At 35.3% G+C, this 23,489-nt stretch overlaps 1 protein-coding gene across 6 annotated transcripts in view; it reads left to right on the top strand.

Annotated features, from left to right (window-relative positions):
- RICTOR (RPTOR independent companion of MTOR complex 2) overlaps nucleotides 1-23,489 on the top strand; it is an 80,977-nt gene that overhangs the window by 39,677 nt on the left and 17,811 nt on the right. For 4 of the 6 annotated variants that reach the window (XM_035563720.2, XM_035563721.2, XM_035563724.2 and 1 more), the window contains 19 exons: nucleotides 479-561; nucleotides 1,635-1,722; nucleotides 2,762-2,852; nucleotides 2,978-3,044; nucleotides 3,163-3,243; nucleotides 6,252-6,352; nucleotides 8,628-8,790; nucleotides 9,053-9,154; nucleotides 11,160-11,206; nucleotides 13,456-13,591; nucleotides 14,137-14,336; nucleotides 14,964-15,090; nucleotides 19,581-19,745; nucleotides 20,194-20,270; nucleotides 20,380-20,458; nucleotides 21,352-21,461; nucleotides 21,597-21,684; nucleotides 22,347-22,439; nucleotides 23,351-23,457. In XM_035563720.2, the coding sequence (XP_035419613.1) occupies nucleotides 479-561; nucleotides 1,635-1,722; nucleotides 2,762-2,852; nucleotides 2,978-3,044; nucleotides 3,163-3,243; nucleotides 6,252-6,352; nucleotides 8,628-8,790; nucleotides 9,053-9,154; nucleotides 11,160-11,206; nucleotides 13,456-13,591; nucleotides 14,137-14,336; nucleotides 14,964-15,090; nucleotides 19,581-19,745; nucleotides 20,194-20,270; nucleotides 20,380-20,458; nucleotides 21,352-21,461; nucleotides 21,597-21,684; nucleotides 22,347-22,439; nucleotides 23,351-23,457 (2,005 nt within the window). The remainder of the gene's footprint in view (nucleotides 1-478; nucleotides 562-1,634; nucleotides 1,723-2,761; nucleotides 2,853-2,977; nucleotides 3,045-3,162; nucleotides 3,244-6,251; nucleotides 6,353-8,627; nucleotides 8,791-9,052; nucleotides 9,155-11,159; nucleotides 11,207-13,455; nucleotides 13,592-14,136; nucleotides 14,337-14,963; nucleotides 15,091-19,580; nucleotides 19,746-20,193; nucleotides 20,271-20,379; nucleotides 20,459-21,351; nucleotides 21,462-21,596; nucleotides 21,685-22,346; nucleotides 22,440-23,350; nucleotides 23,458-23,489) is intronic. The other 2 variants (XM_035563723.2, XM_035563722.2) reach the window with 2 other exon arrangements.

The raw sequence follows: 23,489 nt of genomic DNA, 5'->3' as shown, positions 1-23,489 counted from the left end.
AAAAGTGTTGAAAACTATGGAGATAAGCCCTTCTCATTTGTATAAAGATGATTAAAAATGATGGATAGGGAATGTTATTCCACTTATGCTTAAACTTGCTGTTTAGAATTCACCAGAGGTTAAAAAGAACTAAAAAATTGGTTAGGTTAAGATAGTTTTTGATGCAGAAAGTGCTCAGTTCTACCTATATCTTTCATTTTTAAGAATAAATCTTTATTTGCAATTTTGTCTTTTCTGCCATTTCTTCAATGCAAATGAATAACTTAAATTCTGCTCACAGTAGAAAGGGCAAAAGTAGCTATAGTTCTTAGTGAGGGAACAGTTGTACAATTAGTTTTGTTAAACATTGTTCTGTGGTGACACAAAGGTGAAAAATCTTTGTCATTTGTACTTGCAGTCAAACTAGAAATTAAATTTAACAATGTGCCTAATGCTATTCTTGTTTGAGTGATTATTATGTGTTCAATGTTTTCTCTAGGTATTATTAGTCTGTGCAAACCTGGGAATTCTGGGATTCAGTCTCTTATTGGGGTACTCTGTATACCAAATATGGAAATACGGGTAGGTGGTAAATATTTAGCATTGGAATAGGAATACTATTGGATGTCTTAATTAACATAAATTACATTTTTTAAAAAAATGTAGTGGTCTAAACACAGTCTCCAATTGAGAGACTAGTAGCCTCAAGTTTATTTGGCCCCCAAATTCGGGTCTATAATTTTTGTATAAACTTCCTGTGTGATCTTAAACAAGCGACTTGTTCTCTGTGTCCATGAAGTGTGAATCAAAGCACACCCTGTATGTCTAACAGGAGGGAATGGAGGAGCAAAAAGGGAAAAGACATGGGGAAGTAATAAAATATTTGTATATGCTCAAATATTTTTGTCAGTGAAATAGATTATAGAATATGAAAGTAAATGAAGGTGTTTTTGTTTAGTTTAGTTTTTAAGTTCCTTTTCATTATTTTATGTAGATTCTGAATTAACTCTAGAATTGCATTGTGATTTAAATGAAGTTAAAAACGTATTAATGTACTGTGAAATGCTTTCAGCTGTTGTTCTTGGTTTTACGTTCTTTAGTTTCTTGTTTGCACTTTGTATGGTAGAAGTCTCCAGTCTGCTGATAATTACTAGAAGCAGAGAGTGGGCATTATGAAAGTCCATCACTTGCATGGACTCAGACTAGATCAGTAGTGCATAAATTATTTTTTTTGCTTTGACCACAGGTCAAAGCAAACTCATGGTAGCTGTAGTTATGAGTTTAAAGCATTGAATTTTAGATAAAAGAATGTGTTTCTTCCCAATTACTGCTTAAAACAAAGAGTTGATGGTCACAGCAGTGACTGGTCAAAAAAAAAAAATTAAAAAATGATCAAAGTAGCCTAAGCATCTGTAGGATTCACAGTTACAGTGCAGCACAATTTTAAAGTGAGCAAGCCCCCCTTCCCTACTTCTCTTCTCCAGATTCCCTTAGATATTAAAATAAACATGTAATCCAAAAAAGAAACCCCAAAATAGACACCAATTTTATTATGCTATAGAAATGAATTTCAAGTTCTTTTTTAAATAATGAACAAAAAGACCATTCTTAAATCTATAAATTTGGTGTTTTGTTTTTGTTTTTTTTTTTGGTAGAGAGGTCTGCTTGAGGTTCTCTATGATATATTTCGCCTTCCTCTCCCTGTTGTTGCCGAAGAGTTTATTGAGGCACTTCTCAGTGTAGGTAAGTATTTAGGACTAGTTCACACAGGAATTCTGTCTGTTAAACTCATAGAAATTTGAACACTTTACCGTTTCCTCTGTTGTGAATTATGTCAGCTGGTTGGCTGTGTTAACTGTTTCGATGTATTAACTGCTTCATCACTGAATTCATTGGGTATTCTGAAGTCTGGTTTAAAATCTCTTATCAACAGTTCAGCAGTGATCAAGCTACCAGTCTAACTTTTTCTGATATCCTTACTATATAATTTGTTTGTTGCAAACAGTAGTGGAGCATAATGGAGCATTTACACAAAACTGTGTACAATACTAGAAACTAGTCATCTTTGGAGTATTAAAAGCATTGGTAGCATGGAAGTGTTGGTGAATGTCACATAAAATTTATTACATTTTCTTTTTCTATATATTGTGTATCTGCTAATTATCCCCTCGGCAATTCAGCAGACTTTTCCTAGGGCAAATATGAATGCTTTCATGTCTATAGTAGAGTTAATCATTTATATTTAGAATTATTGCTTTTTAAACCTTAAGAGTATCCTCTTTGTCTCACAAAAGCATGAGACTGGAAGGAGCAAGTCTGTCCAGCATTATTCAAACTCTGGTTATAAATGTCTGTCATGGTTTGATTATGAAAGCTTAATCCTTGTTCCACTTACAAATAAGTTATTCTTTGCTGCAGACTTGTGACTTTGCTACATGTGGGTATACATTTTAAAATGATAGGTGTTATGATTTCTGTTAAACAAGTTTGTGTTTAGGAATTGGAAGTTTTATTATTTTGTTTGATATTTAGAGTCCTTTTCCTAGCTTTGAAGTTAGCATCACTTTGTGCAGGAGTGTGGTTTAGATGACTTGTTGGAGATTCCTTCTGAACTAAAATTTTCCGTAATATCAAGCCTGAAGAAACAGCTGTTGAGAAGAACTATTTTCCCACAGGCTACAATTAAAATAACATTGAAATCCAGGGTTATAATTAACCCTGTTCATTGTTTTCATATACATATCTATTGTTTTTATATATACTTATATTTTTGTTGTTACAGATCCAAGCAGGTTTCAGGACTGCTGGAGACTCTCTGATGGCTTTGTAGCTGCTGAAGCTAAAACTATATTACCCCACAGAGCCAGGTCAAGGTGGGCATTTCATGAACTCAGTCTAAGCTGTTGATATTTGTTGTTGACAATAATTGTTTTTCTCCTTCAGAAATAATAAAATAAATGTATTTTCTAAACTGTTTACGTACTTTTTTTCCTCTCAGGCCTGATCTCATGGATAATTACTTGGCTTTAGTGCTCTCAGCTTTTATCACCAATGGACTTCTAGAGGTAATTAATTGACTTAAGTATGAATAGATGCTTGCTATTTCCATCCTATAAACATTTAAATAAGATACATTACATACATCCTACGTTAAATGTTGTAATTTTTTAAACTTTTTTGAAGGGTCTGGTTGAAGTGATCACAAGTAGTGATGACCATGTATCTGTTAGAGCAACTATCCTTTTAGGAGAACTTTTGCACATGGTAAGTAAGCCTTCTTGCTGAGAATAAGTAGTATAAGTAGCTCAATGAAAGTAGTTATTTTTCTAGTATAGATTTGAATTTTCTAGGAACTTCAAACATCCATTTTTCATCAAAATAATGGTTTATTTTGTATTACACCATATGTCATTTTATATTATTAAAAACATGATGTGATGGGAAGGCAGTTGATCCCCCAGCTCCCAAATTCTCACCAGTTCTCCTTGCATCAGTATCCAGTAGTATATTTAAGCTGGAGTCCTTCAAACTCACTCATCTGTTACTGTGTTTGGGAAAAGTCTACAGCTGATTTTTGCTTTTCTTTGAGTGATGGTAGCTTTGGCAGCATTCTTAGCTTTCTGTCTCACAGACTGGGCAGATGAAACTTCTGCATTTTCATCTGGGGCATTTCATATTGCATTCAAGTGACTCCCAACTTGAAGTGATCTTTCAGCATTGCTATTGGTATCCCCTGCATAGCACAGAGAAGCTTGAAGGAACCTTGCTTAATGCCTCCTGCTTCTCTTTAACATATTTTACAGTAGCTTCTCCTTTTCCTTTATGCTGCATCCCAACAAGATTAAAGTCTTTACCATTCCACACTGTGACAGGATTTATACTTACTTCCGCAGCTGGAGAGGAGAAGGAATTTTAACTTTATTTTATTGTATTCGTCTTGCTCAGGTTGTGCTAGACTGTTCCAGATCAAAAACAACCAACCAAACATCCCCCATCCCCCTGCTCCCCCCTAAAAAACCAACCAAACAAACAAACAAAAAAACACTGCTTGAAAAACAGAACTTAACCTGATTCTTTTAGCTGTTAGTCATGTGAATTCACAGGATCATAGAATGGCTTGGGTTGGTAGGGACCTTAAAGATTAGCTGGTTCCAACTCCCCTGCCATGGGTAGGGACACCTCCCACTAGATCAGGTTGGCCAAGATCCCATACAGCCTGGCCTTGAACACCTCCAGCGATGGGGCATCCACAGCTTTGCAGGGCAACCTGCGCCAGAATTTCCTCCTAATGCCTAGTCTAAATCTGTCCTCTTTTATTTTTAAACCACTCCCCATTGTCCTTTCATTATCTACCCGAGTAAAGAGTCCTTCTACATCTTTTTTATAAGACCCCTTTAAGTATTGAAAGGCTGCAGTGAGGTCTCCCAGGAGCCTTTTCTTCAGGCTGAACATTCCCAGCTCTCTGACTTTCCTCACAGGAGAGGTACTCCAGCCTTCTAAGCATGCTTGTGGCCCTCCTCTGGACCTGCTCTAACAGCCCCACATCCTTCTTGTGCTGGGGGCCCCAGCCCTGGACGCAGCACTCCAGGTGGGGCCTCACAAGGGCAGAGCAGAGGGGCACAATCCCCTCCCTCCACCTGCTGCCCACCCCTCTGTTGGTGCAGCCCAGGACGCAGTTGGCCTTCTGGGCTGCAGGCACACACTGCTGGCTCATGTCGAGCTTTTTGTCCACCAGAGACCCCAAGTCCTTCTCTGCAGAGCTGCTCTCAGTGGGTTCTTCTGCCAGTCTGTGCTCATGTCTGGGATTGCCCCGACCCAGGTGCAGCACCTTGCAGTTGGCCTTGTTGAACCTCATTAGGTTCATGTAGGCCCACTTCTCCAGCCTGTCCAGGTCCCTTTGAATCTATCTCTTCCTCCTTTCGTATCAACTGCACCACTCAGCTTGGTGTCATCTGCAAACTTGCTGAGGGTGCACTCAATCCCATTGTCTGTGTCATTGAAGATATTGAAGAGCGCTGGTCCCAAGACATACCCCTGAGGGAATGTGGTATGATTTACCTTACTTGACAAACAATTCTTTCATTTTCACGTATTTTCTTGCCAGCAAGAATATTATCTGTAGTGGAGTAGTTTTTGATTACGTTTCTTGGGGATTGTTTTGTCTTTTTTCCAAATAATCATGTTACTCCAGAAGAGATGGTAAGATATCAAAATAAGCTTTGTCTTACAAAACTTAACTTATCATACATAGTCCATATCTTCAATCCTGTACCACTGAAATGAATCAATAATTTGGCCTCCCCTTAATACTGCAGAAAACAAGACCACAGTTTTCAAATATAGGTTTACTTATTAGCATAGTGATTTACAATATCTCACCTCAGCAGCATGGGTCAAAACCAGAATGAATCTGTTCTTCAGTCTTTTCAGAGATATTTTTCTTTAAATAATTGGCACAATTTCTTGAGTATTCATTTAGTTATGTAGCTTAAACAGAGGAGTATGGATTAGCATATGCTATTTCTGTTGGTTTCTGGAATGCTTTTGTGCAGTATTGACTAGATGAACTGCAGTTTCAGTTCATGGTTTGCTGCAAAGCACAGGTATTTTTTGGATTTCTGAAGAGGTGATTAGTCTGAAATGACTGTCGAAATATTGAACAGATACTTGTACTCTTAAGAAATTGAAGTAACCCTTTTATCTTCATTATTCTTCATAGTTTTCAAAAATATTTGCACAACTATCTGTGTATCCTAAAGTAAAAAGAACTAAATATCAAGTAACTTTACTTGGTTAAGTTACTTGGTTAAGTAACTTAGTTCATTGGATAATTCTTCTGTGTGTGTAGAAACATTGGTAGTTACATGTATTGAATGGACATCATCAGCTTGAATAGTTTTAGATTTTCACATAAATATAGATATATATCAGTACTATTATATGTTTTAGTACTTTCTGTACATATGATGTAAGGATGGCTGTTATGCACGTTTCTGCATGCTACCACTTCAAAAACTACTAAAGGAAAAAAAAGGCTCCAAGTCCTAAAATTCCTTAATTACATTAGATTGTGCTTCAGATTGATTAAATAGATAAAAATATTCAAAATGGTATGTTTAATTATTGCTATGATGTTATACAGAATACATTTTTGTTTTCATTCATTTGTGAAAGTATTGTGAAAAATAATAGGTTCTACAAATTCTGATCCTTACAAGATGGCTGAAAATGTTATAGTGGGTTATTCTAACCAGTCTTTTTTTGTTGTTTAGGCAAACACAATCCTTCCTCATTCTCACAGCCATCACCTGCACTGCTTACCGACGTTAATGAACATGGCAGCATCTTTTGACATCATGAAAGAGAAAAGACTGTAAGAATTCCAATTTGTATTAAAAAGCTAAAATACGTGCTTTTTCCCTGCAATTGAATGAAAACCTACGTTACAAGCTTTCTGTTGGTTGAAATCATTGCTGTCTTTATTTAAAAACAAATGCATCCACATAGAAATGCTCTTTGGCTCATGCACTAGAAACTTCCTCTAGTAAGATTCCAGAAGTATATTACCGTAACAGCTTAGGAATTTAGAAAGTTTTCATAGTTTTTTCAGAACACTCCTGCATATGCTGCAATATTTTTCCTATGTAAGTTTCCTAAATGGACTATAACCTGCTGTTTGACCAAACAACATCTGAACCATGTTCTGTTCATTTAACATCTCTATTGTTTCACATTTCTTTTTTTGGCATTTTGATACAATTAAACCTTCTAACCTAAGAATGCCTGTGCCAATTCTTCTCTTCAGCTGTTGTTTATCTATAGGTAATTAAATAGTAATTGACCAAATCAGTGAATCATTATAGGTGTGAGCAACAATAAAAATATAAAATAGGTACGGCTCTGTTTCATGGATCCTTTTTTTCAGCAGAAAATTGTCATTGTACAACAGTACCTTTGTTTAAAAAAAACTTTCTGCTGCTTTCTTTATTGAAGTTTGCATTGTTAATTTTTTGTAGTTCTTTTAAATTCCACTTAAATATAAGATGAATGAACAAATTTTATACAATGTAGTGCAGCATACTGCAGTGGCATGTTGTTAAGCAGTATTAGGAACTGTTTGGAACTCGTTAAGTAAGAGGTATATGTAGGCATATGATTTGAAATGAATGTTTATAGAAGCTTCTTACTCCTTGTTAAACTAGAAAAGTCTGAATTTTTGTCATTTTAGAAAATGTTTTTTTACTTATTTTTAAATAATTTCTCTATACAACTGCTAAGCTTGCAATTTAACTTCTGAAGTGCTATGTCATAAAATGCCGTCTCCTGGGTACTTAGCATCATTTAAGCTACTTGAAGAAAGTCAGTTTTTTAAATTCCAGTTTCTTTAAAATGTGCGCCTGCAACTCAGGGTTCTTATTTGCATTTCTTTTTAGATTATTTAAATTCTGTTTGTATGTGTTTTTTTCTTCCTATAGTAGGTTATAGGAAATGTTTTTGTTAATCTGGTTGTTCTTCCCATTCTTGATCTGGCTTGTCAGTTCTTTATTCTGATAAAGTATCATAACTTCACATTTTCTTCTGTTGTGTTTTCAGTGATAAATTACAAAATCTTTCCAAACTGCTGCTGTAAAATGGTAAATGATGCTGCAGATTGCTTCCAGAAAGCTTCTGCCTGTTTTTCTGGTTTTGAAGATTGATGTTACCAAAAGATTTTGATATTTGAAGACAGTCGTTTTTGTTAGAAGAAAAATATTTTGTCAACAGTATTTGTTATATTAGGGGATCCTGTTTTTTGTGATCACTGCATTGTTTCATGCTCTGAAAACCTGTAAGCCTTTTCATATATTAAATTTATATAATTTAAGTGAACAAATTCACAGGTACTTATGTATTTGAAGATGTACAAAAATGAAAACATTTACCTATCCTATGACTTTTTTGTTTATAGGAAAGGCAGGCTTACCTCCTAATTTTTATACTTCGTTATTTTATTTGATCGGCAGTGTTTACTGCTAGCAGCGTTTTTAGGTTAACTGTTCCTGCCCTCATCAGCTGTCATTTTTGTTTCCTATCTTTTCCTGCGAATTTTCTTACCTGAACAGCCTAGCAACACCATGTATATGGAGGAAGAAGTATACTACTGATAGTACACTGCTGTGTCCTCAGGGTTGGATTTCATGGGAGAAAAGAGCTTAAATATTTCATTAGACAAAGTCAAAGCTAGCCCCCTCAAACATATACTGCAGAATGTTGATCTACAATGACATTTTAAAATACTTTATCAACTTTAAAATTTGCAATATGTTCTAGATGATCTGTGTAGGTCCCTTTCAACTGAACTGTTCTATTCTGTTCTTCTGTGGAGTCTGAAGGACACCAGTAATATCAGAGTAGAAGAAAAGGTGTTAGTAAGGCTCATTCTTCAGTACCAGAAATTCTCAAAGATAATTTTATGTAATTTCAATACAAGACTGAAGTTTATGGATGTATGAAAACTTTCATCAGGAAAAGTATAGTCTGTTTCATGGCTTCAGAATTCTTAGTGAATTCTTTCTTGAGCTACACTTATTTAACTCAGTATGTAGCACTGGAGTTCTTTTAGTTGGATAACAGTTGTCAAATATTGATTATAGTCTTTTTTCTATCAGACGAGCAAGTGCCGCGCTGAATTGCTTAAAACGCTTTCACGAGATGAAGAAAAGAGGGCCTAAACCTTACAGCCTCCATTTAGATCACATTATTCAGAAATCAATCTCAACGCACCAAAAAAGAGATCAATACCGTGTGCAGAAAGACATCTTTATTTTAAAGGTATTACCATTGCTGAGCTTTCAAAACTAATTTGATGTATTTTGGAGACTTAAATCCCACCCCATCCCCCAGCTTTACTTTCTCAGATAATTCAGTAATTTATATCCTGTTGTTAGATTCATAATGCAGTACTACAACCATACAATTTGCTCACAGATGCAAGTTACTCTTTGGTTGTTACGTGAACAGTAAGTGTATCATGTGACAACACAGACAACAATGATGCAAGGAAACTTAATGTAACTTCTCGTATGTGTTCCAGGATACAGAAGAAGCACTTGTAATGAATCTCAGAGACAGCCAGGTTCTCAACCATAAAGAGAACCTTGAGTGGAATTGGAATCTGATAGGGACCATATTGAAGGTGAGCATAAATAGAGCAGGATAGTATTTCTTACGGAATTGTTTGAAAACACTGTTTCCCTTTCACATGTGAGCTTTGATTTCTAGAATTAATTCTATACTATATGTCATAATTTGTTCTATTTCAGAAAATCCGGATGTTATGGATTTAATCAGTATTGTTACAGTCTTTGTTTACAACCCTTAAACTGTGTGAATTTAACTGTAGTGATTTTTCCACAATTTTCTTAATAAGCACACAAAATTTATATAACTTTATTTGCACAGAAATAGACTTTATAGAATGAGATGATAACTTTAAAGTTACTAATACTTCAGTCCAAGCGGAGTACTGCTTTGTTCAGTTTCATAGCAGTTTTTTTTTTTTCATATAACATGAGCTGAAGCTTAAGGTTGGCGGTAGGTTATAGATCAGGCTTAAAACATGTAGACCAAGCCACGTATGAAAGCTTCGGTAATTCAGCCTTATAAGTTTTGAACTAATAAAATTAGTCCCATAGCATCAAGTTCATTACAAAGTTAACTTGTCTGTATGAAACACTTCCTAACTGGAAACACCTCTGATAGGGAGGTCTTTATCTTATGTATATTTAGTGCAAAGCTTTTAAGAGACTCTTTTTGAACAGAAATGTTCCCTTTGAGTACTTAGTATAGTCTTAGAGACAAAATAGCTTCTGTCATTGTGTCAAAGCTTTCCTTCTGTTGTTGCCCCCAAGTAATGTTTTTCTTAAAGTCTTTACTATGTTGTTGTAAATATGGTGAAAGTAGAAAAAAGTAGTCAAGATGACAGACAAAAACAAAACAAGCAAACAAAAAACACAAACCACAAAATATTTCTGCATTTTCTCAGGGATTGATTGAGAAAGCAAGAATCTGTGTGCTATTAAAACTTGAATATGTAGCCTTGCTCCGCTGAATTTTGCCTGTTTACATTTTTTTTACAGTAATATTATGAAATTTACATTAATCGGATAGTATTTTTGACTCATTAATAAAGATATTCTCAAGAAACTGTTCTTTGGAATCTCACATTTAGTTAGTTTGTGTAGTTTTTTCGATAATGGAAATTTTATGTAGATGACCGTGAAGAAATATTTTTATCCTGAAATGTAAGAGCAGAAAAACTTCTAAGTCAAGCTGTCAGTTTCCCTGCTGTCTCAGACCAGATTTTACAGTGCCCTGTCAAACAGTTTTAATTGCCTCAAAATTAGGGTCTTCTGTCTTTCAGAATGAGTAGTTACTATATTTTCTGGTTAAATGCTAACCACTTCCCTTCCTGCTGATGTTATCTTAGTTTACATTGATGTTGTATAGTTTATCAGAGCTGTCCATCTGTAGTTCCTGAATGAACAGGACCAGATTCCAGTGTTCAGATTGCCACCTCCTTCCTCCCAACTCTGTCACAGCCTTATGGCTGTGGAGCATTGCCTTTCCACCACCTTACTACCTACTTCTCAGTGATCCCTTACTGCCTTTTTACTTGTGTAGCTTGCTGTTTAAACTGCTAAAAGAACATTAAAGGTGGCAGTGGTCAGGATGGAGGGAATAAGACTATCAACAGAAGAGTTTAAAGACTATTTTAATAAGCAGTATTTAAGTGAATGGTAATTTCTCAAATAAATCAGATTAATAGTGAAAACGAGAACAAAAAGCCAAAACACAATTTCCCCATTATGCATATCAAAATTTCTTTTTTATTTACAGAGAAGAAGCTGACCAAAGTTGTTTATTTTTCATTAGCATGTCATAGTTTGCTGTTTTCATTAGAATTGTGGACTTGTACACATAACATGCTCGCAACATTTCCACTCCTTCTTTAGAAAAATTAAAACAGTTACTGGAGCAAGAAGTGTGGGCTTTTCAATAAAATAAGTTTTTTTTAGCTAATATTAGATGCAAAAAACTTACATCTGTAACAATTAGGTGATAGAAATGAGTAAATTTTAGTGACTAATCAAAGACTGATGTACAAGTTTGATATAATCCTATATTTGCTGTTTTTCTAGTGGCCAAATGTAAATCTAAGGAACTATAAAGATGAACAATTGCACAGGTATGTAAAAATTATGTAGACTTTCTTTGAAGAAAGAAAATTGGAAAGCCTCGTTTTTATAATTGCAATAAGCTATTCCTTGGATATGTCACATTTCTAAAATTTAATGTGGAGATGAGCAACAAAAACGAAATTTAGATAATTAGGTTGTAATATTTTTGCATTAAATAAATCACTACATCTTGAAGTTATTTCATATTTATGATCCAAAAAGAGTAATACAGGCTTCACAAACCCTATTTAATTCTAAATCTTAAAATATTACCTCTCTGACATTTAATACATTAGTGTTTGATGTCAACACTTGACAAATTTTGGCAGAATAGGCCTATAAGTATACAGCTGTAACATTGCAGCTTTCATCAAAACCTAAGAGGAAGTTGTTTCTAGTTGCTATTAATGGCAAGGGAAGTGTGTGTGACTTGAACCAAACAAATGAGGGGAAAAAAAAAACAGCACAGTGCAACTCAGGTTTCTTTCATGTCTGTTGGCATTAAGGCATTCCTATTTGTGCACGTGTGGTAATCATGTTATAAATTAGTTCCTGTTTGTCACTTTCAACATGTACATCAAACTGATTTGATTTAAGTAAATTATTTTGAAGAGTAGTTCTGTATTGGTAGGCACGGAAATCCACTTTGCAGAGATTTGAGGAAAAACCTAAAGCTAAAATGTATCCTGAAAGGCTCACGCTGCTCCATTTTACTTTTTTTAATTAAAAAGTAATCGGGCTACTTTTGTATAGTGGTCCCAGTATAAGTGGTATTCCCATTGTGTAATCATAGTCATAATTTAATTTTGCATTTGTAATTTTTTTTCCTTTACCTGAATATCAGTTGCTAATCTGTTCTGGGTGTTAAGGAACTATTTATCAAATTTGGTGGTTTTCTAATGTTCTTCTCTAAATGAGTGTCTGTAGTCTCCACTCCTTTACCTACTTACTTGCCTACCTGGGACAGTATTACTGTTTGCTGTGTTTCTACTGCACTCAGGTATTGATCAGTGAGAAAACTGGAAAACCTAGGATTGAGTTAGTATTAAACTTCTAGAGTTAGTTGATCCTTTCTGTAGGATTGTGGGTTACATGCTTTAACAGCTGTAAAATGCTGTTCTTCATGTTCAATTAAAACTATACTCCCAAATCTTTCTAGTTTTATTGCTGATCATAAAGCTTTTTCTGCAACATTGTGTTTTTGAGGTATAAAATAAATTGGCCTTCTGTACCTTGATTTTTTAATGTCTTATTTTTGGTAGTGTTTTTGTGATGATCTTACAGCTATTAAAGTGAAAATACAGGTATTTTTGTATAGATTCCTTCATTTCAGAGAGAAATGTTAATGCACTGTACATATGCATATATGTGTAAATATACACGCACTCACATATGTATGTAATACAGTCATATGAATGCGTGTGCTAATACCTATAATGTGTATTTCACTAATAAGAAAATAAATTACACTTCATTTGACAAATTAAAGAAGCTCTCAGATTTCCTTTATAGTTAGTTTTTGTATTGGACTTCAGACAGTGGTTTACTTTTTTAACTAAAGACAATGCTTTAGTTAAGCTTTCTTATGCTTGACATATCTGCCTTCAGACAAAACATTGTGCTCTTATAAAGCACAAATGTTTGGTTTTTGAATAAGAATTGACAGGGGGAAGCTCTGCTGAATATTTATTTCTGCAATGCAGTATTTGGGCTATATTGTTCAGTGTAATTTCAGAAAGTCAAAGTGACAGTCTGCATTTGTTATCATTGCATTATGTTTCAAATGCTTAAGTGAGGTGAATGAAAATACTGTTGCTGAATAAATATGGCAGAACATGACATTTTTTCACAGTAGTACTATTGTAGCTGAAGAAAAGTCATGTAACAGACACTTTTTTAGTTCTTTAAAAGTCTAAATAGAACAGTCTTTGAAGCTTGCCACAGGAAGAAGTACAGCAGAATAAATTATAAACATGAGTGAGAAGGAAGCTATGTTTTTGAAGAGCACAGATTTTAAGTTCCTGTGCTTAGTGTAAATCATGACAGAAAACCCTTTATAATGTATGATACAGCTACATTTCTGAAATTGTCTGGATAGACTCATTACTGATGCCTGCTACTCTCTTAATAACTTCTGAAAAAATGTTGCCAATAAGCTAATTTAATGATAAAGTATCTTTAATACTGCCATCATTTTATACTCTAAGGGATTCCTTGTCTTACTGAAAAAAATAACATTCTTTTTTACTTTCCTTAGGTTTGTAAGAAGATTACTATATTTCTACAAGCCTAGCAGTAAACTATATGCCAATCTGGATCTGGACTATGCCAAGGCTAAGCAGCTCACTGTGGTGGGTTGTCAGTTTACAGAATTTCTTCTTGAATCAGAAGAGGTAAGAAATTTTCAGCTAGAAGATGAGATAGTGATTAAGCTGCTGTGTGCCACTTAAAGGAACATTAATTTTAATAAAAACTTCTGTAGACTTTGGGTATTAAACCTAAAATCATCAGCATAATTAAGAAAAATATCTTAAAATTGTGAATTAATGAGACACTGGGGAGGTAACTGTGTCTAAGTGACTTTATTAAATACAGTTTTATTGAATGCAGCTTAAGTTTCATTTTGTTTTTTTGAAATTTTTGCTGTGTCTATCTATCCTTTCTTTACCTTCTTTCTTCTTGTGTGCTATGCCTTGGACCAGGAGAAAATGTCAATGAACAGTTCTTTTCCTAGAAAGAACAGAATTGCTCCTAAGATGTTTCCAAACTGAATTTGTTTCATTTGCATTGAAACCTTTTTTAGTCTGAATTCGTTGCCAATAAATGCTTCTATTTTGTACCTGTGTTGTTTTTACATTTAAAAAACTTAGTGACAGATTTTGATTAAAAAAAGTACAAGTTCTGTTGCTAATAATACTGTTGCTCTTTGTTTTGTTAGGATGGACAAGGTTACCTGGAGGAATTAGTTAAAGATATTGTACATTGGCTCAACACTTCTTCAGGAATGAAACCTGAACGCAGTCTTCAAAATAATGGGTTACTAAATACGCTTAGTCAGCACTACTTTCTATTTTTTGGTACTCTTTCTTGTCACCCTCATGGAGTCAAAATGCTTGAAAAATGTAATGTTTTTCAGTGGTGAGTGGTTTTATTCTGTTCGAATTGTGCTTATGAGTATAATCATTATGAAACTTGTAAACTGTGCATGAGGACCACTGTCTATAAAGCTGGAAACTTCCAAATTCTTGTGATTATTTTCAAGTAGAAACTCCCCAGTTGTGGAGTGGGGTTTTTTGTTGGTGAATGGCAGTGTGGAGTGGTTTCTTTTTGTTTTCTTTTCTGAAGATCATAGAATCATAGACCAGAGAAGTGAGAAGTAAAAGCAAACTGAAAACACCATCCCCTCTTCTATTCTTCTACCTCCTCCTGGGTTTTGCAGTGTTTTAGAATGAGGAATTGTTTACAAAGTTTCATGAACATTTATTTTTGTACTCAAAATCACTAATTCAAGTGTGCTGACAACTGTTGCAGAGCAGTTACAAAATGAAAGTTTTTTTCCTTGCAGTTTAGTGCATTATTCTGTCCCCTTTGGCTGTAACAGATGTAATAGTTTAAAGTTATTCCACTTCGTGTGAGAACTTTGTATTCTTCTGCATTTATAGAAGTGAAAGATTTGTTCAGAGTACTTAAGTTTAAATTGTTGACTGGGTAAATAATTGGGTTTAACTGGATTCAAATACTGATATATTTTTTTCCCTTCCCCAGTCTTCTCAATCTTTGTTCCTTGAAGAACCAGGATCACTTGTTAAAACTGACTGTTTCTAGTTTGGATTACAGTAGAGATGGCTTAGCGAGAGTCATCCTCTCTAAAATCCTGACGGCAGCTACTGATGTAAGTTTGATTCAATTTATGTACCGTTGTTATTTGCAAGTAGATATTTATTTTGTTTTTCAAGATGCGTGACTTTGTTTTTAAGATTTTTTATATCATAGAACCATAGAATGGTTTGGGTTGGAAGGGACTTTAAAGATCATCTAAGTCCAACCCCCCTGCCATGGGGAGGGACACCTCCCACTACACCAGGCTGCTCAAAGCCCCATCCAACCTGGCCTTGAACACTTTCAGGGATGGGGCATTCACAGCTTTGCGGGGCAACCTGTTCCAGTGCCTCACCACCCTCTGAGTAAAGAATTTCCTCCTAACATCTAATCTACACCTACCGTCTTTTAGTTTAAGGCCATTCCCCCATGTCCTATCAATGTACCCCCTGACAGCTTTCTTGTAAGCCCCCTTTAGGTACTGGAAGGTCACTCTAAGGTCTCCCTGGAGCCTTCTTCTCCAGGCTGAGCAATCCCAACTCCCTCTGCCTGTCCTCATAGGAGAGGTGCTCCAGCCCACCGATCATCTTTGTGGCTCTCCTCTGGACTTGTTCTAGTACATCCATAGCCTTCTTATGTTGGGGGCCCCAGAGCTGAATGCAGGACTCCAGGTGGGGTCTCACGAGAGCAGAGCAGAGAGGGAGAGTCACCTCCGTCACCTGGCTAGCCATGCTTCTTCTGATGCAGGCCAGAATATGGTTGGCTTTTGGGGCTGCAAGAGCACATGGCCAGCTCATGTCAAGCTTCTCATCCACCAACACTCCCAGATCCTTCTCCTCAGAGCTGCCCTCAATTCATTCTCCACCCAGCCTGCATTTGTGCTTGGGATCGCCCTGGTCCAGATGCAGAACCTTGCACATGGTATTGTTGAACTTCAGAAAAGTTTTTCCATTTTGTCTTTAGAGAAAAGAAACTCCTAGTTGGTGTAGATCTTGACCTTGCTGTGGACTTCACACATTTTACTGTATTTGTGCTCAAGATATTAAGTCATTCAAACAGAATTTTCTCTCATTTATGAAGAGAATTGAAGTCTTTAAATGTGTAAACCAAGTATAACACTATCGTCTAGGTCATCAAACATCCTAAACCAATTGTGAAGGCACTGTTTTCACAAACAGAAATGTGTATTTCTAGCAGTAATAAACAGGGTAAGCTTCTAGTGTTTTGATAATGGTTGAGATCACTGTGGTGGAACTGACGAGAAGCTATCCCCCTTGGATTAAGGGAGTGGTTTCAAAATAGGCAATGGGATTTGTACTTTTGAATCAGAGATGAGTGGAAATAACATACAGATGTAAGAAAGGAAGCTCCTGAACTAAAAGTTCAAGAAACTGAGTGAAAAGAGAATTCAATCGGGTGTAACAGTAGACATGCAATCATTGATATCAAGAAATTGACAATTACTAAGCTTAAATATAACTAGGAAACAGCTTCCAGTACTTTGTAAGACCTGTTCTTCCTTCAACTGGACAAGGCAGAATGTATTCTAGAGTGGATACAAGAGGGTAGACACTAGCTTTAAAAGTCTCACTGTATTTAAGAAGAGCAGAGAGAAAGAAATCAAGGATGTTTCTCAGAGGATACTAAAGACTTAGATTCTTATAGGTAAAGAGAGCAGTATAGAAGTAATGTAGCTAGTTGGGGTTAAAGGAATACCTCAGTGAAAGAAGAGGATGAGAATTCCTACTGACTATTTTTAAGTAGTGTTTTAATGAAGTGATGATTTTGATATCCTTTTTTCCAAGGCTATTTTTTGCCTAGTCTGAGCAAGGAAATAGAAATTAACATGTCGTGAGGACTGTATCGTTATGTGATTTGTAAGCTTCTGTTAGATGACTGCTAGTTGAGAGCAGTTTAGGCTGTAGAACTTTGAGCTGTTTCAAATGAGATTGTGTCAATAGTTACTGATGTCCAGTCCTCTCCGCCAACCTCCCAGATATTTTTTCCTTAACGTAAAAAGAGGGGGAAAAAAAAGGTGAGGCAAGGGGGAAAAAGACACCAACATTTCAGTTGCTTCCAAATGCAGCTAGTTAACAACAAGGGAAAAAAAAAGTACAGATGTGCTGTCCTAGTCTCTTCAATGAGGTATATAGTTATATGGATAATTTTTAGCATTTTATTGGGAATTAATATCTGTGCTTTAGCCTTTGGGAAGATTTCTTGATTTGTGATATTTAGGGTATGATGATTTGTTTTGACATTTTCAAATATCCAGTACTTACACCAAATTTTGGGTTGTTGATCATCTTCCATGCATTCCATAATGACCTACTTTTCTATTTTTTTTAAATGTTAGGAAGGGAAAACAAATCTTAGTAAGGGAAAACCAAACAAAAAAATAAGGTATTAAACTCTGTTGCAGATATCACTAGCTGTTAGCAGACTAGCTTTAAATGGGGTGCAGATACTGTCTGAACATACTGTCCTGAGCGTATACAGAGCCAGAAAGCAGTTGGGAAGCTACCATTGCTGTTGAGATGTTAACTGAAAATGCGAATTCCATTGATCAGTAGTTTGGCATAATGAACAATGGGTTAATAAACACTTGTATTTTTCACATGAATAGGGTAGATGTCACTCCCCAGCACCTTAGAAGTTAAGAGATGGTGAAGCCTCCAGGTTTACACATTTCAGCTCTGGTCTGTTTGTGATTGCAATAAGGATTAGAGATCATGATCTCAAGTGTAATAGATTATGATATATTACATGATTACATGGTAGATCATGATCTATCTACTGGTATTACCTTAAGTATTTAATGCTGAACCTTGATGTATGTTGAGGTTGAACTCCTTGGAGAAAGCTATGATACATTCTACAAGTTCAGAAACAGAAGAACTCAAAGTTTGGAGCTCAGACCTAAATAGTTTTAAAGGTAGGGATCTATCTTTCCAAATACACTGATATCTTCTTGCATCAGTGCTGTTTTATGGCCTCAGCATGTGTTATGGCTACTGAGTTCTAATGCTTTAATTTACCAGTCTGTCATTGGTATGTTGATCTAGCACTGTTGTCTAAGAAAACACCAGAGACTATGTAACTACCTATTTTTTTGGCAGTCTTTTGAAATGTGAAAGAATAGGGTATCTCTTTACAGCTGACTGACATGTTATGTAATTAAAATATACATTTTTTTTGCATGTGAAGTGATTTTGGCCAATAATCCTTTATATCAGGGCTGGTTGTGCAGTCAGTTGTAGCAGGTCTGTAACTATAGTAATGGCAAACAAGTTCATAGCTGGAAGGTATGGTGACTTAAATTCTGCTATTTAGAGTTTAATATTGCGCTGGATGAGAGTATCCTTGGTTTTTGTACACTGCAATGCCATCAGAATCCTGTCTACATTACTTCTTGAACCTCTTAAACAGTCAGACTTTTTGATACTTCTTGAACATTAGATGATACGTCACGGCATTTTTGTTTCCTGATTAGTTGACCTGCTTGGAGTTCCTGGAATTCATAAGGAAATACTTTAGTCTTTTTGATCTAAAAGAGGAAAATTCCAAATAGAATGGACCATCTCAGCGACCAGAAATGAATCCACATGTGCATCTACCACAGATGATTTCGTATATTGATGATTTACTTAAACTCTTTCCCAGCCACATGCGTTCTTATCATGGTGATTGAACTGATTGGATTTTGCGGAGAAAATTTTGTTGAATACCTCTTGACAAAAAGCAAAATGTTAACCTGTTGAAGGGTACTTTGGCAGTACGTGGTGTAAAGAATGTTGTCAGTACCAAATGGACAAAATGCCTATGTTTAGAATTCCTGGTGTATGTGTCCCCAGTAGAAGATAAAAGCTTAAAAGCTTTATTTTTATGCAAAGGCTAAAGTCTTTTAATTATTCTGGATTAGCTGTATTAACTGTAATTTAGTGGTATAAATGGTATATTTGAGCTACTGTAATTGGCAAAACTACGAGTGTCTTCCAGAAATTATTTATGAGGTGGAAGGAGTAGTCAGTTCTGAGAGGGTAAGATGCCAGAAGGGATATGGAAATATTGTACTGACATATTTGCATGGGTAGTTCCATTAACTGCAGAGTAATTTGAAAGTAAATCTGCTTTAGGTGTTAGGGCAGGTGTTTGCCATTTTCTGAGGTTTATGGTCTGGATTTCTGAAACAGCATTGTCAAAATATGGTACTTGTTTTATACGTAGCAAGCATGATAGGGGAAAAATAAAAATGTGGTCCAATTTATACCAGTCACTCTTCTGTCCCATAGGGAGAACCTATTTTTAAAAATTATTAGAACTAGCAATTTATCAGCTTGGACAAGTGAATCTTAAGAATAATGAACATGCAGTTCAGATTAATCTCAGACTTGCATTTTCTGTTTGATAAGATACAGTTATCTAAAAGATGACAGTTTTAACACATAGGGCATGAATCGCACTTAGTTGCTGTAAAATATGGTCATTGAAAATGTATTTTCAGTAGTGATAAATCATTAATTACATTAGCTATTTTTCTTCTGTTCTCCTTGCTTTTTGCAGAGCTGCAGGTTGTATGCAACAAAACACTTAAGAGTGTTACTGAGAGCAAATGTAGAATTCTTCAGCAACTGGGGGATTGAGTTACTGGTGACACAGTTACATGATAAAAATAAAACTATTTCTTCTGAAGCACTTGATATTCTAGATGAGGCATGTGAAGACAAGGTGAGCATCATTTCCTGCATCTTTTCCCTTTCAATCTTTGTGGTATGCTACTTTAAGCTGTTCCTCACCTCCCCCCTGCCCCCCCAGTAGCAAAGTATCCAAGAAGGTACTGATGGTTTGTTTTCTTGGTTGTCCTTGATGGACTTCATAATAGTCATTTCAGCATGGGTCTACAAACTACACTATTAATGACAAGAAAAAGTAGATGTTTGGATTATGCTTACTATTAAATATTAATTCACACTAATTCAGCTATTTTAATCATACTTTTTGTAAGGGAACATATATCTAATGCCAGAAGGTACCAAAAGTGGACAATATTAGGATGAGGTTAGTTTCACACTTATTTTTGTGATAAACTTGTTACATCATTGCTTACAGATTGTTGTAATTGTAGTTTTCAGAGTGTTACAATGTTCAGATAAGACTTATTTTTTAATTATTTTAGGCCAATCTTCATGCCCTTATCCAGATGAAACCAGCTCTTTCTCACCTTGGAGATAAAGGTTTGCTTCTACTCCTAAGGTAAACATTGAATATGCTGTTTGACTTATAATGTGGAAACAAAGCATTTGGTTTGTATTCAAGTTATGTGATTTACGTGGGGTGCTGATTGTCTGATGTTACTTTACAGGTTTCTCTCCATTCCAAAGGGGTTTTCATATCTAAATGAGAGAGGTTATGTAACAAAACAAATGGAAAAGTGGCAAAAGGTAATGCTAAGCGTAAAAAGTGTGCATTAGCTTGAAATTAGGAGGAGGAAGAGTTTGAATACGTGGGCTTGAGAAGGTCCAAGATAATGATGTTGTGCATTCATATAGGTGTATTTCTATTGCCAGTGCATTTATTGCCTCAGTGACTTAGGAAATTCCGGAAAAATATTGACACGGACTTGGAGGTGCATAGCTGCTCTGTACATGCATGCTTTTCATTTGACAAGGCCTTTTATATAATTTTGATATTCCAGAAAGTACTTAAAGGTGTAGTGACTTAATGAATTTCTAAAATAGGTAGTTGTAAGGTCTTATCCAGAAAAGTATGGAAAGGAACACTACTTTTCAAGATAGCTGTCAACTCTAGCTGTGGCTAATTAAGTTAAATCCAGAACTCATGAAGATAGAATTAGCCTATGCAGTTAGGAAGTAGATAAACACAAGACACATTAAGAAAAATACATCGTTGTCAGACTAAAGTTAGTAGTCATACATCATTTTGTAATTTAAGTGCTTATTTTCCTAAGGTAGTAGTTAAGCATTTTGTAAAGGTCAAAATCCTATGGGCCATTAGGTAATTTTTGACTAATTTATAAGCTGTTACTTATCTAAGAATACTGAAATGTGTGGTGGTCTGAGATGTTTCAGGTTAAAGTAAAAAGTGAAATATTTTCTACCATTTTTAACTTTCTCTGAAGTAATTATGGAATCAGTTGTTGACTCTGCAAAATCCTATGTATGAAGTACAGTACTTTTGGTGAGCACTGCATTCAAATTATAAAGAAATTCATCCTTCATTAAGCACTTCAATTGTTCCTTCCTTATAAAGTACCTTACTACAAAAAATAAACCACCTAAACGTAGCGTGTCAACGTTTGTCTATATTATTTTAGGAATATAACTTAAAGTATGTTGAGTTGATTGAAGAACAACTTAATGAAGCACTTACAACATATCGCAAACCTGTTGATGGTGATAACTATGTTCGTCGGAGCAATCAAAGGTAAACACTCACCACAAGAATCTTCTTCATCTGAAAAAGATGAGGAGTAACTCATTGCATTACAATGCAGTGTAACTTACATTAAAGGAAAGCTTCAGAATTCCTGAAAAAGGATATGGTTTTTCTTCCTACCAGATTACAGCGACCACATGTCTACCTTCCAGTTCACCTTTATGGCCAACTGGTGCACCATAAAACAGGCTGCCATTTATTGGAGTCTCAGGTGAGGATAGCAATGATTTAAAATTTGAATGATTTTAAAGAGTACTGTAACTCTTTTTAAAGAAATGTTTTAAGAGATGTCATTTAAACAGTCACTGCAAAATAAGTAGATTACGAAAGTCTCAAGTGTTTTGGGGCCAAAAATTTGTGAAAACAATCTTTCCATCTAATTTCATGTGAAATTCTTTCTGGGCACTGAAATATCAGAAATACCTTGCACTATTTTTCTTAAAATGGCTAGCAAAAAAAAAAGTAAAGCAGCTAGTAAAGCAGCTTGCAAGTAGGAATAATTTTTTAATCTGTGTATAAGAATCAGTTCTTCATTAATTAAATTGACTTTTAATGTGATTTTACAAAATTATGTTTTGAATTGTATTTAATAGTTGAAAAAATCAAGTGAAAAGTTATATATTTTCCTGTATTAAACTGATGAACGTTACCCATATAAAATCTGAATTGACCTGATGCATTCACTGGTTATGTTACATTTTTCCACCTTCATTACCATTGATGTTAATTTATGCTTACTATGCCACAACTATGACTGTTTATTTCAGGGTGTGTACTTCAAATTAGTTCTTTGTTTCCTAAAAATGCAAGACAGCCTGTTTCACTGAGGTCTCTCTCTCATTTTTAATTATTTTTTTTGTTTTTCTCCTTCAGAGTATTGTTACAGATCTGAGTTACACTGTTCGTTCCCCAATGCTGGATAAGTGGGAAGGAATTAAGCAGCTGAAAGCAGCCCTTTGGGCCTTGGTTAGTAATAGGTTTACAATCTTTTTGCAGCTGTTTGACTTCTGTTGAAACTTTTGATTCTGCAATAGCTAAGCAAAATCCTTTAAAAAAAACATTGTTTAGGTATTTTTCTCATAAAATGTGCAACTTTTCCCTCCCCCTGCCAAGCTGACATTCTGTACCATAACTGGAATAACAGATGAAGATTGTTCACTGCATCTGTTTTATTCTGAGCTTTTTTCGTTGTCACTTTTTACAAATATAAAGAACAGATTGCCACGTGCAACAACAGTATTAGTATGGAGCCAGAGATTACAACTTGCTGTGTGATACATCTACTGTAGTATTCCAAAATTCAAAGTTTTTGGAGGAAAGCTTGTGCTGCTGTTGATTGCCTGTGAATATATGGTTATGACATCCTCGGTACTGGGGATAACCTGGAAAAAAAACAGTGTTATGTGTCTATCCAATCTACACTTCTAAAGCTGCTTTGCCACCTTAAGTGTTCATTTGCCTTTTTTCTGTCTTCCCCAAAGTTTGTTTTGGAACACTTGTTCAGGGTGACTATTACTGGAAGACATTGTAGGTATGTAATAAAATGCCTGTTTAAGAGGAATGTAAGATAAGTTTTAAAAAAAAAAAAGTTATACTGGTGGTTATAGTATAACTGGTAAACTGAGGAATACATATAGTTACCTGTGACAGTCTTAGCTGTTACAGTATCCTCAGTCCTTTACTGAATTTGGAGATACCCATGGCATGACTAGGTGATATTAAAAAGGAGGGAGAAACTGCTCAATTTTCTAATACCTTTGAGAGGATTGTGGATGGGAACTCTACTACTTACAAACAGAAGTGTTGAAAACTTTACATCAATGGTGCTGCAGATCACATCAAAATCAAAACTTACTCGACAAACTATTTTATTACAGGGCAATATTGGATCATCAAATTGGGGTCTTAACTTGCTTCAAGAGGAGAATGTAATTCCTGATATAATGACGCTTGCCCAACACTGTGAGGTTCTCTCTGTTAGAGGGTATGTGTATTTAATTATTAAACAAAATGTAA

The sequence above is a fragment of the Cygnus atratus genome, chromosome Z (assembly GCF_013377495.2).
Source record: "Cygnus atratus isolate AKBS03 ecotype Queensland, Australia chromosome Z, CAtr_DNAZoo_HiC_assembly, whole genome shotgun sequence".
Taxonomy (NCBI): Eukaryota; Metazoa; Chordata; class Aves; order Anseriformes; family Anatidae; genus Cygnus; species Cygnus atratus.
The sequence above is the reverse complement of the archived record's forward strand: the minus strand, read 5'-3'. Positions and strand labels throughout refer to the sequence as shown.